General features: G+C 44.9%; 1 protein-coding gene across 1 annotated transcript; it reads right to left on the reverse strand.

Annotated features, from left to right (window-relative positions):
- Window positions 1-555: 555 nt before the first annotated feature.
- SDAD1 (SDA1 domain containing 1) lies at window positions 556-11,993 on the reverse strand. The gene is made up of 22 exons (XM_079305737.1): window positions 11,800-11,993; window positions 11,614-11,718; window positions 11,387-11,485; window positions 11,170-11,280; window positions 10,613-10,684; window positions 10,426-10,526; window positions 10,097-10,154; window positions 9,838-9,912; window positions 9,391-9,492; window positions 9,095-9,164; window positions 8,601-8,704; window positions 8,100-8,157; window positions 7,522-7,580; window positions 7,114-7,190; window positions 6,713-6,810; window positions 6,280-6,356; window positions 5,806-5,938; window positions 4,866-4,963; window positions 4,268-4,464; window positions 3,689-3,773; window positions 3,136-3,297; window positions 556-1,760 (listed from the first exon to the last, which is right to left on the reverse strand). Exons 1-22 carry the CDS (start codon window positions 11,887-11,889, stop codon window positions 1,710-1,712), a joined length of 2,082 nt encoding a protein of 693 aa, XP_079161863.1. The 5' UTR covers window positions 11,890-11,993; the 3' UTR covers window positions 556-1,709.
- Between the last annotated feature and the right edge of the window lie 1,309 nt (window positions 11,994-13,302).

Below are 13,302 nucleotides of genomic sequence, written 5' to 3' on the forward strand. Positions count from 1 at the left end.
CCGGGGCCCGGACACGGGGACACGGCACCGCAGCAGCAGCTGTCGGTAGGGGGAACGGGGAACGGGCACTGCCCCGGCAATGCCGCTGCTGCCCCCCACTGCACCGCTTCCACAAGGGCACCGGGGACACAGCGCGCCCTGACACAGCAAGGCTGTAAACAAGGGAGAAAGGGGAACACAGGAGACTACACACTTGTCCTCAACCGCCAGGGCAAAGAATTCGCACTCCCTCTCAGTGTCAGAGGTTATTCGCTTCTGGACACATGCACAAAAAGGGAAACTGCTCAGCTGATCGGCAGAAAAAACGCCCCCGCCAGTACAACTGTGCTTTACAGATAGCATTTCCTTCTCCTCCCCCCAGCTTTGGCTCCAGCCCCGGTTCCACACTCCATCCCCACAGCATTCCAGCTCCCAGCTACAATTCTCCTCCTCCACCTGAGAGCTCTGAGAGCTCAATGCTCTCCTTGCAGAGTACCAATCCCTGCCCTTCCCTCAGCAGAAACATACAATTTGGATAAAACATAGAGAGCTGTTAAAAAAAAAAAAAAAATCCTATTTAGTCCTTCACTCCCTTAAGCTTCTGTCAAGCCTTTTTTTCCTCTATGAAGCAGCATGACAACAAAGCAAACAAAACAAAATCCATACAAGAAAGAATTAAAGTTACTACAAATACATATTCAAGAAATAGCTAAGTGGATCCCCACATGGGATATGAATATTAATCTGGCTTCCTAAAAAGAAAGGAAAAAAACAACTCACCAAATGCATTTCCCTTTTACTGTGCACGTGGCATCTCTTTCTGTACCACAATGAAATCCACTTCTAACAGACTTTGATAAAGGATGGTATAACTGCCTCAAGTTATAAATACTTCATCAGCTCCATGAAAACAGGTGGCTGGGGAAGGTACAAAGAACCCATTAATGGTCCCAACAGAGGTCAAGGCTAAAGCACAAGTTCAGCCTTAGACAAGGAACCCACACATCCACATGATTCTTGCATGTACTTGCCAAGAAACACTGGCAAGTCCCACCAGAAGCCACACCACTCTAGGAAAACATTCCTTTTTTTTCCTCTGGCATGTGATGGCTTTTTCTCTATTTAAGTGGCAACTAAAAACCCCTATCTCTCAATACACTAATTTTATTTTCCTTTTCTTAGTACTCCATAATGAATTGGGCCTCCCCACAACTCATGAATTAATTTTACCTGCATCACAGATTAATTGGATTATTAAACTGGCTAAAGCCAGCTGCTAACAAAACAGCTCACTCTGTCTGCACAGTCACTTCCCTAAGACAGGCACAGACACTATATCCACATGCTTTATAGACTGACCAGAATATTCTCTCTCCTTTCTGTTGCTTAGTTATTAATTGCCTCAAGTAGAATTCTTGCACAGTTGTGTATTTTAATTGTGTACTTACACATACAAAACCCACTGTAAAGAAATTACATGAAATAAAAATATAATTGCCTTCTTCCCCACAATGCTTTAAAAACAAATTCAAATTCTCCAAGGATTAAGGCCTCTGTCCTACTGATGTATCCATCAGTATCCATCAGCTTGCAAGAGTTCCATTTGCATTTCCACACAGATCAGAGCTAAATGCATAAGGCACCACAGTCCTCCTTTCCCTCAGGGTGATGGTGGGTGGAAATAAACATCTTCAGGGTCACTTCAAGGGTGATGAAGCTCTCTCCAGCATTTATTTTAGCAGCTGTTTTCTCTTTTTCAGAAGTGCATCTCTAAGAGCCAGCTAACCACAAAACAAGAGGAGAATAATCAGGTAAGGAGCACAATAACTGAGAAAACACCACACACCACCACATCACAACTCTTTTCCATTTCTTTAACCTCTGATCAAAACACTAAGAGCTCATCTGCTCTAACTGGGAGCAGCAATGCAAATGCTAAAAGAGCTGGGCATTACCACATCCTCTGCAGTGCATATTACAACAAACTATTCTACTGACTCATTTAAAATAGAAGGGATGAAGAAAGTTACAGTTCAGCTGAGAGGTGAGTAGAAGGGGTGTTTTGTGAAGGAGTATTACAAAACTACTTTGGAGGGGAGAAGGAATTTTTATGAGTGCCATTATCACCCTTAAAAGATATTATTGTGCTTCAGATGTTCTAAGCTAGTAAAGGAGCTAGCTCTGGACTACAGCAAGCAGACCATTTTATCTTAGCACCAAACAATGCAGCACCACACATCTATGAGCCTGCAACCCACTCAAAACACATCTGGTTAACAGACTGCTGCTGTAGTCTAACATTCATGGGGAAAATGTATGAATAAATGTTGTTTAGCCATTACATTTGAATTTAAAACATTAATAAGGACAAAATCCTTCAAGAGTTTTTTTAGAATAACTGAGCCAAGTATAACTATAAAGAGCAGCTTCCTCAAAGTGCCTGGATTGTTCATTTGCAGCCCATTTTCTGTGTTTTGAGAGCTGGTTTCAATGTTGTCAGCCTTAACTGAGGTGAGGCAGAACAATGCCAAATAAACATGTACAGAGGATACTAGTCCACATCCTCCTACTTAACAGAAAAACTTCAGATATTCTCTACTGTCTCCACTGATAGCTCCTGTCTTGCCCTTCCTAAGGTGAGAAATTGCAGATAAATGATCCTGGAAACAATACAAAGTTCAAGCAGCATGTAAACACTTGCACAACACAATCCAGGAAGAAAAAACAACTGGACCACTGGATTATTCTGCAAGTTGCTTAAACACATTTGGATGAGTTAACCAAGGGCTTCACCACTGAGAGCAGCATTTGTGTGAAACTGTTTAACTGAAGCAATTTTTTTCTAAACAGAAGCTACAAGTAGCTAATAAATATCATTTGCATCTATTCCTCAGGAAAATTTATGACAAGCTGTTAGATGTCCTCTGGGCCAGGACAAATGAGTCTGTGATAGAACAGTAACAAGAGAAGGCCAGAGACAGAGAGTGAACCACAATCTGCAAAGTAGCTCTTCCTCTGGGGCAGGAGTCAGGCAAGCCAAGCCACAGGCTTTGTCTGAGTTCCAGCAGCAACATCTCAGGCCAGAGGGCAGGCAGCACCACACCTGGATCACAAATTACTGCTCACACTACCCCATGCACCTCCAACAAACATTACCTGCTTCTCCCTAAAGGAACGCTTGTTCTTGGTCCGGACATTGTGGCTGTATCTCATCATCATGAAGTTCTTGTTCTTCTGCTTCTCTTTGTTGGAAGAGCTGGCAAATGGGTTAATTTTGGTTTTCTTTTTCACAAATTCTTTTCTGTCTGTTTTTCCAGCCTGGAATAGACAGGGCAATAGAGCAACAGGGGTCATTTTCCTTCACCTACCATCAGCATCTCCTGCCTGATGGTAACAGGAGTAACAACATGGAGTATGGCAGTAACAACAAATTTGGGTTCAGCACAACTGTGTTTATCACTCCTTCTCCCATAATTGCTGTATTTATTGAATCACACTGACAACTGGGTCTGTTTGCATTTTCAGTGACATGTGATCAGCAGATTGTTTGTTACAGCCAAGATGCAACAGCAAAGATCCAAACAAATCACCTCTCACACCCCACACAGCAGCTGAGCACCTACCTTAGATATGCAGCCTCAGCATTTCCTGCTGCACAAGACAAAGCCAAACCCAGAAGGACAGGATACAGAACATGCTGGTTCCTCACCTTTGCAGTTGCCAATCTGGTTTCCTTGTCTGACTTGGGCTTCTTATGCAGATGTTCAATATCTCTGAGTGAAAGCAACTCTCCCCTACACACAAAACCAGCAAGTGTCACCACACAGAACTTCATCTGGCAAGGAAAACAAGCTGCCCTCTTCACCCTTTGTCTCTCACCCACCTTAGGCCATTGTCTCACCATTCATTTAGCCACAAGTTCTTGTTCCCTTCAGGCTGTTCCTCATGTGTAGGATAGCCATTACAAAAGTCACCCACTTATTTTTCAAGTCCTACTTTTATCAACAAGTTTAAGAAACACTAGAGCTATCACCAGGCAGCTACTGGTACAAACCCCCCCAAAGCCTCTTGGCCTGAAGAAGTCAAACCAACAAACAAACAGTCTCAGATCTTCCACAAGCTCCTCAGGTCTTTTTCCCAGTTATAAGCAAACCCCCAGCCCAGGATCCATTCTAGGCTCTGGCTGTCAGCAGGGAACACTGATCAACAGCAGAGCTCTGTGCCCTGCTGCAATGAAGAGCTGCATCAGAGTACAGGTAAGAAAAAGCACTCCCAGACCATATCCTACCTGCCCTCCTCCTCCTCTTCATCATCTATTTCAATATATTTCCGCTTTGCAGCTTTGCCAGGTGCAGAATTGAGTTCTTTGGAAAGCTGAGCAAGACGTATTTTCTTGAAGTCTTCCTGAGTCAGCAGCCTGCTTGTACTGACTGCTGCAGCTTTGGCTTTTCTTTCCTCTATGGGCATGCTTTTCACTTTTTCTGCCTTTGGAAAAGAAAAAGGTACAAAAGAATCAGAGCTTTGTAAACTACTCCTGTGCCACAACCCATAATCCTTGCCTCCCAAATACACATCATGCAACAGCAATTTTGTTGGGAAGTGCTACAATCAGATGCCAGGATTTTTCCTTGTCTCACATCATAGTGCCCAAATGGAGCACATGCACACTAGATTTTGGAAGTCCAGGCTCTGATTATCACAGCTGTGAAAGCACTGAGCCCTGGGAGAACTCCTTCTCCCCTCCCTCCCTAACAACATACAGCCTCACTGCTTCAGGACAGCTTGCTCTGAAGACCTGGGCAGGTACTTAAGAGCAGCTACATGAAGAGCTAAAGGATCTTAACAAGACTCATTTGTATGTGGCATAGAACAGACTGGACACTCACTACTTGTTGCTGCTCCTCATCTGAGGAGTGATGCACATCGATCCATTCTCCATCATCATTGTCCTCCTCCTCACTCAGACTAGCACTTTCCCAGCCATCTGTCAGGGAACAAGCACAGAGCTGTTAATAAACTCATCCTCACTACACACACTGGCCATAATTAATGCTTGGATCACCTGCTCTTGCTGCCTTTCATTTATTTCACCCATCTCCTAACTGCATTTTGCCCTGGGAAATGATCCATGCTGTGCTCTGCAAAGCTCATTTCTCATCTCTATGGCAAGATTCTGAAAGCAAGATGCATTTGGGACAGCCTGAAGCACCACAGGAGTTAACAGACATTGATTATGCTCCTCAGTAATAGTGTTCCCACTCCCAGCCACCTAAGCCAAGAACTGTGATTTATAGCTGGGTTAGTTAGGACAGTCTAAGCATTGCTTTTCACTGCTGTGCTGAAGTCTGCAGCTTCAGCAACCAAGCTCATTGTTACAGTGATCACTACACAGCCTGTCCCACCAGGGCCTTCATTCCTCCTTCAGCTCCTGCAGCACTTTCAAGGCACTCACACTTAATTTGCCAAGCTCTGCCTTGCTTTTAAAGGCTCTTCCATCTCTCTTCCCCACCCCAGGCAGAGATTCCAGGGTGTGTAAAGCATTTACACAGGAACTGAATTAAATAAGCCAAATGTTATATTCAACTACTATTTTGGTGCTCTATAGTATTCAAAAAGTTTTACTTGGGAGAAACTGAACACAAAGTCTACAGCTATACTGTCTGTTCCTCTGCTTTGTCATCTCAGTGTGTATCATAAAAAACAACAAGGACAGACATGTGCAAGGCACAGCAGGAAACAAAAAGGACAAACACCAGGTTCCATGTCCACATAAAAGCACAGCAATGGTAATATCCAAACTTGAATTTTTATAGGAAAAAGACAAACCTTCCTCTTGGGTTCCTCCCTTTTCCCTTTGATCCTCAACCTCCAGTACTTCTGCTCCTGGAATGTAGTCCTTGGCATCCAGTTCTCCATATTCATGAATCCTGGCTTCCACTGAGGCCTCTGTAGGCTTACCCTGCACATGAACACTCATTGAGCAGCTGCCATTCTAGTATCCACCCATCCATGGAAATAGCAGAGGAACAGGAGGCTGTGGCTCCAAACACCTCTGCTTATTTCATGTGGCAGAGTTTAATTTTTCAAGTTGAACGCATCTCAGAAAACAGTTCCACTTCAGGAGCATGATGTAAGCATGAGTTAGATGAATGTGAACTACAAAATGTGGACAGCACACCATGTCCAAAGCAGCAGGCAGAAGAACAGACTTGACTCCACCTTCTCAAGAGGATACTGAGAACAATTCTCATTTTTGAGCACATCAGATCTCAGTGAGTTCAAAACACATGGAACACTTACCCTGAACTTCTTCTGCAGCATCTCTGGATTCAGAGAGCGGAACAGGTGTATCAGAGTTCTTGCAGACATCATCACATCTGCCCAGAAAATCAGAGTCAGGAAAAAAGCAGAACTCTGAGCAAACCAGGATTTACAGCCCATTATGTATTCTGAGGTTATGGCTCCCTTTGATCTCTCTGCTATAGAACCCTGCATTTCCTCAGGGCTAACTTCTTAACAATCCCTTTCCTTGCTTTATTTCTGTCCATTAGTTCTCCTTTACTCTTTTGTCTCCCGTGGCTACACACTCCAAAGAGAGATGTAACCCAAACACTGGAAATGGTCTCAGCCTGTAAAAGTCAATCAGGACAGCACTGCCATGAAGGCAGTGAACTGAAGACCACATAACACAGGAAAAAAAAGGAGTTTCAAGTCACATCCATGTAATACTTACTTTTATTTTTATGTGTCTTGTACTGAACAAGGTCTTGGAGCAGATCTTCAGTCATGGCTAAGGGACACCTCGCTGTGATTTCTTTTATTGCATTGATTCTAAAAATAGGGAAAAGGAATTAATTTCTCAACACCAGTTAGAACAGTGCCACTACAGACTGAATTGCCTGAAACTTGAAGAACTTTATACAGCATTTACACAACATATGGTGAAAGAGGAGAAAACCATCATAAAATAGTCCCAGTAAAAAATACAGAAAGCTGAAGCTAAAAAACTTTTAACTCAAGCAGCTTCTTGAAAGCATAGCACAAGTAACAAGAATAAGCTGAAAGTGGTTTAAAATATACATATATTATAACCACATTTGAAGTTTGACATAAGTCATGTAATTCTGTACCCACCCTACAGTCATGACCTCCCCAGAATTCTTGTCTGTGACAAAGTTGTTGGCAATGGTCATCAACACTGACTGGATAATCTGAAAATAAGAAAAAAAATACATATTTAATAAAAACTTAACACATTTAGATGCTATTAACAGACAGATGCCTTCTCATATAAACACACATCATAACATGTCAGTACAGCCCACAATGTTTTCTAAACATGAATTTTCTTGCAGAAAAGAAAACAAGCATCCTTCCCCCACCCCTTTATGAAACAATGCCTCAGAACTTGCAGAAATTGGTTGGAAAAGCTTATGGTAATTGCACCAATCTGACCCAGCCCCCTTCCCCACACACACACTCAATTGCATTTCCAAGCTGGCCTGCTGCCCATTTAACATCCATCACAGGTGGAACACTGACCTCAGGTGGTACCAGCTGATGTGAAGCCTGTGCAGCAAACAGAAGAATCCTTGTCACTTCTGGAAAAAAAGTAGGAAGAAGATACCCAAACATATTGCTGCAGCATGCTCCAGCCAACAAACACATCCCTTAAACTCAACAAGCTGCTCAGTCAAAAACTATTGAGCCTGAACTCCTTTGGGACACTATTAGTCCTCTCCCACCAAAGATTAGGAGCTCCTCTGGCCTCCACTCAGCCACAACAGCCAGTTAAAGCAAAAGGAAGTGCTCCAGAATGGAGTCAAACACCAGTAAAAGGAAGCAGCATAAGGCAATCATGCTCAGGTTTAGCTAGTCAGGATTATTGATTCAGATTCCTTTCATTCTTTACTGGAGCTTCTCAAATCCTCAGCCCTGAGTGCACTCAGCCTCCACAGAAGCACTTGGCACTTCTGGCACTGAGGAACTTGTGCTTCCTTTGCTCCCACTGGATTACTCCTGCCTCCCATCAAACCACTGCTACCTGTCCCTTGGCACTGCCACTCCCATCAAAGGACATGAGACAGGAGGGAACAACAGTACCTAGAGTAGCTACTTACCCCTCTGATGGGGCTGGAGGAACCTCTGAACAAAGGGGTAGAAATTAAAAAGAAAAAGCTGCAAGGCAAATTGTAACATATTATCTTCTTGTCTTTGAACTGGAGAGCACCTTCATAAGCTGATACATGGTACAACCATCTCATTTTATTACTGGGCAGTCTACACAAAACCCTCCAAGTGCAGGAGCTGCCAGTTTCCCTCTTGTTCAGCACCATCTGACTGATAACACTGTGGTCAGCATGAGCAGCTTCCCAGGAAGGTCTTGGAAGCACCAAGTTCTCCTCTACTCTTCAGGTTCAGCTCAGCTATTCCAGACCAGTACCTTTCCCTTGGAGAGCTCACTTAGTACCACAAAGCCTGCACCACTGTGCCATTCCAAGAGGCCTGACCATCCCTACACACCTGTGGGCATACAGAAAAATTAAATCTTATTCCCCAGAGGCACAAGGCCAGAAGTTGCCCACAGCCAAGCCAGACCATAAAATGATCCAAGTACATACCTCATGTATTCCAACAAGCCTGGATATTAGGTCCATGAACATCATCTTCACTTCAAAGCGCTCCTTGCAGTTCTCCAGCTGCTTCAGCAGTTTCTCAGCAAAGTCTGGAAGAAGTAAAAATGAATTTTCAGTAGACCAAAGGAGCACAACACAGAACTCCAATGGGATTACAGTCAGAAGATGCAGTTTGATTTGTTATTTCAAAGCCCCAGTGCCCTTTCACAGAAGAAATTCAAGGTGACCAATGCACTTATTCCAATGGGTTATTTCACTTCTCATGTGCCTAAAAGGCCTGCTGTGCACAGGGGCAGCAGAGAGAACTGGCAGATGTTCCCCACACCATAAGTGCTGAGTCAGAATTGAAAACTAAACTTTAAGATACATTTTGGGTTGATCTGAGAATATTACATACCTGAGGTTCACTGGAACAGACAAAGAACAAATCAAGTGCTGTTAGATTAACAAAAATTGCACTAAGTTCAGTGCACACTCACCTTGGGGATCATGAATCAAGTGAATGGCAGAGAAGTTAAACACCTCTGGCTTGCTCTTCTTTTTCTGCTTCTGCATGGAAACAAGAGTAGAAGACAATTCTGTGAGTAAAGTGCTTCAGTTTCAAGGTTGCTGTCAAAAGACTACTGCCTTTTCGAGAAGATATTAAAAACTATCCCCATTTCCAACCACAGAGCCTTATCTGCAACCTGCAGCTAAACAAGCAGGGCAACAACTGCACTTCTGTACCAGAAGGACTGAGGCAGGATGATGGGAAGGCAGGGAGCCCCCTGCTCACCTTGAGGACCTTCATGGCTTTCTCCAGCTTCTTCTTGCGCTTGGTGGTTTTCTTGTTGGTGGCATAGCGCATCATCAGATCTCTGGCTGTGGGGCCATCATCCTGGGGGGACCACCACAGCACTCAGGTAACCCAGGCTATCACAGAAACAAGCTACCACATACTCTGAAAATGACCTGAAGTGTCAGAACACATAGGTACCAGCAGCTAGAAAAAAACAGCTCTCAGCATTTCTCTGTTAACAGCAGCAAAGACATCCTGCCATCACTCAGGGCCAGCTGTCAGACACTGAAATGGTTTGTGAGCCACAGAAACATCTGGAGACAGCTAGGCAGGATAAGGAGCAGCACAGAGTGAGACAGACTGGCAGAGCCAGAGTCACCAAGATAGCAGAACCAATAACAGGTCTGAAAGGCAGAGAAGGGAATATTTCATCACAACACCCACCTCAGACTCAGACTCACTGTCCTGCTTCTCATCCTCATCCTTGCCAAGGAAGAACTTCAATCCAGCAACTAACACCTGAAAAGTAAAGGGAGGTCATGAGGGGCAAGCTGACAATTTACAGCCACCCTACACCCACACCTTAAGCTGTGTAAAGACTTAGCCAGTTCTTTCAATAGGCATGGATTTGATCAGAAAATAAACCAAGTTACAGCCTGAAAGCCAAGGTAACATCCAGCATACCAGTGATTTCTGTTCTCACCTTGGTCACTTTGGAAAAGCATGCAGTTGTGATGACATTGACTGTTTTGGCATCATTCCTGGAAAAAAACAAACCACATCTTTTATTCCAAATCAGACAATTTTACATTATTCTCAGAAAATCAGTTTTCAGCAAATATTTCAGTAAGTTCATTTCACACAAGACATTATTTCTTCTCAGCTAAACTCTTTGGCACAAGTTAGAATTCCACTGGGCTCCAATTAGGAAATCTATTTAAGTCACTATCCCCTGCATTATGTTTTGGACTGCATGCATAAATGATGCCCATGACAACAAAGGGCAAATTGACACAAGCCTGCCAGACCCACCAAATATTCCTTCTGTAAAGCTCTACCATCACATCCAGAGATATCTTAGCAGCAGTGGGATTGCTGTCTCTCAACATTGTGTACATGAAGTTCTGCAGTGCCTAAAAAAGAAGTTGAAAACATGTTTTTAGAGGTCTTCAACAGCAGGAACTCAGCTCAAAATGCACATGAAATCCAAAGCACCTACCGTGTTCACTTTATTGTTCTTGTGTTTAGCATTGACATTCTTGATGTCTGTCACAATGTGAGTGTACAAGGTCTGCAAGAGAGATGACAGGGAGTAACACACAGAGAGGGAACCCTGCCCAAGCACCAGCACAGGGCCCAGCTGATCACTTCTGGGATCACTGAGTTACAGCAGGAAAAAGAACAGGAAAGCATCCTCTGAGCACTCATGTATTTGAAAACCATACTGAATTTACAGTACAGCAAGGCAGGACAATGAACAGCACTACATGCTGCTTAAAATGCTGCCCCTGCTTCATTCAGCCCTGCTCTGCCAGGTTTTTCACCTGCAGACACAACCACACTGCCCAAGCCCAAACAGGACAAGCCCACAGCCTGCAACAGCAAGGTGTTTACAGCAGCATAACTCAATTACTAGTCCAACACAGAGCCTTGCCTCCAGCACGGACTGCTGAAACAGCTGAGCTATTTCAAACTCTATTTCCCCATCCAAGCAGAGAGCAGTTGCCTATTCTGGCATTACCTCTGGAAATGCAGATTTTTGCCAGCACACCATACCTTCCGTAGCAGTTTATCGTGACACCGCAGCAGCTGGAAGAAGAGCTCCAGCAAACTCGTGGGATGGATCAGATTCTTGTTCCTCAGCAGGATGAGAGCCTTGCAGAAGGTCTGTAAGAGAAGCCAGATCCCCCATTGCTCTGCAGCTCCTGCTCAGCGCCGAGCGCGCCGCAAGCTGGCAGCTCCCGCAGAAGGCAGGGGAGCCCGGCGGTCTCACCATGCGCAGCTCGGGGTCCAGCACCGTGTGGTGGTGCGAGAGCAGCTCCTTCAGCTGCTGCGGGAAGCTGCCCATGTGCTCGGGGTAGCAGTGCGCAACCTGCGGGGGACAGCGCCAGAGACAGCTCCAGAACGGCGGGCGACAGCGCGCAGCCCTGGCAAGGGGCGCGCAAACGGCCAGTCTAATGTTCCTACAGCGGTCATTGTCACCGCGGCACACGCGCTCACCTGCGCCAGGAACATCAGCAGCTCGGCCAGCTCCTTACTGGGCTTGTCCGGCTGGAAGGTGAAGATCTCCACATGGGACTGGTAGTGGTGGTACTGCTGCAGGAACTGCGCACACACAAACAGCGGCCGCTGAGCAACGCCGCCCGTAGCCCCGCGCCCGTCCCGCAGCCCGCCCCCCCAGCGCACCTCCTCGGTGTAAGAGGTGGGGTCGCGCTTGATGAGGTTCTGCAGCTGGGGCAGGTTGCTGGGCAGCTTGTTGCCCTGGCGGGCCGACATGGCGACGAGCAGCGGCAGCGGGAGCGCACCACGCCGGCTTTTAGCTGGCCGCCGCCATGTTGGCCCGCCCCCGACGGCCGCCGCCGAGGGACAAACCTGTGCGGGAGGCGGGAGCGCGCTCCGCGCCGCGCTGTCAGCGGGAACCAGCGGCTCCCGACAAGGGTTAATTCTCATTAAGTCTTTGTTACGCTTAGCTTTTGATCAAGAGATTAGAAAGCTGACCTCTTCACTTGCACAGCTGGCACTTCTTTAGGTAACTGCTTATTTACACTGTAGAAAAACTGCCATTCCTCGATGCAGTACACTTAGCAAACAGTACTGAATAATTGCTGCCCAGTAAATGCTCTTATGTTCAGTCAAACAAATCTATCAGAACAGCGTACAGGCCAAAACCATTAATACAACTCCTCATTTAAGTCACCAGCACTTCTCTCACTGAAAGGGTTTTTGCTCTGTTGGTAAGTGTCTCAGAGCCAACCTGAATGTACAGCTCAGGTGGGTTTGGGCTTCCCTGTACCTGATAGGTACAAGCAAGAAAAGCCCTTTCCCTTCTACAGACCTACACCACTCACAAAGAGTCTTTAGCATCACTTGGAGAGCAGAATGACTGCAAAGGTAAGAGAAAAACCCGTTACCAGGTGCATAGAACAACTAGCACACAAGAGGATATTCCCTATAGTGCCTTTAATGAAAAAATCCAACTTTATAGGCCTTTTATCAAAACTTTCCCTTAGAAAGCTACAAAAGTTAAATCTCTATAAAACCAACATGTAACTCCTGTACTAAATGAGTTTACAAAATTAACCTTTGTGATTCATCTGACTTGCAACCAGCATCTCTAAAAAACATCCAAAGCAAACAAACATCTTTTTTTAGCTGTTACTAAAGTTGCTCTGAGGGCACTAAGGTGTTTCTGTGCACTGCCTTTCTATGTTTTTTCAATCAGTTCAGCAGTAATTGGGGCTGCAGAGTTCATGGATGGGGTAGAATTGCATGGGATGTTAGGCTGGGAATTTGGAGGTGGAAAGCTCTTAGCTCTCTTTTGCTCTTGCTGCAATCCACAGATCAGAAATTTTTATCCCATTAACAGCCATAGAGTTGGAGATTTTACAATGAGTGGGAGGTTTTACTTGAGCACATTTAATGTATTTGATTGCCAACATTTCATCTAAATTCCACGTCAATTCCTGGCCCTTAATGGCTGTAGGGGATTTGTCTTCCTGGACTTAATACTTGTAATTTTGTAATTACACGTAATTGAGAACAGGGTCAATGCTCTTTTCCTTAAAAAGAAAGAAACAAAGAAAACTCTCAAAGTCCAGCAGGAATATATATTTCTGGGTCATGACTCATAAATTATGTGCAGCTTGAGACACAGGAGCTGAGTTGTTTTGTTCAAGGGAGCAGGGGGTG

The sequence above is a fragment of the Erithacus rubecula genome (assembly GCF_903797595.1).
Source record: "Erithacus rubecula genome assembly, chromosome: 5".
In the NCBI taxonomy this organism is placed as follows: domain Eukaryota; kingdom Metazoa; phylum Chordata; class Aves; order Passeriformes; family Muscicapidae; genus Erithacus; species Erithacus rubecula.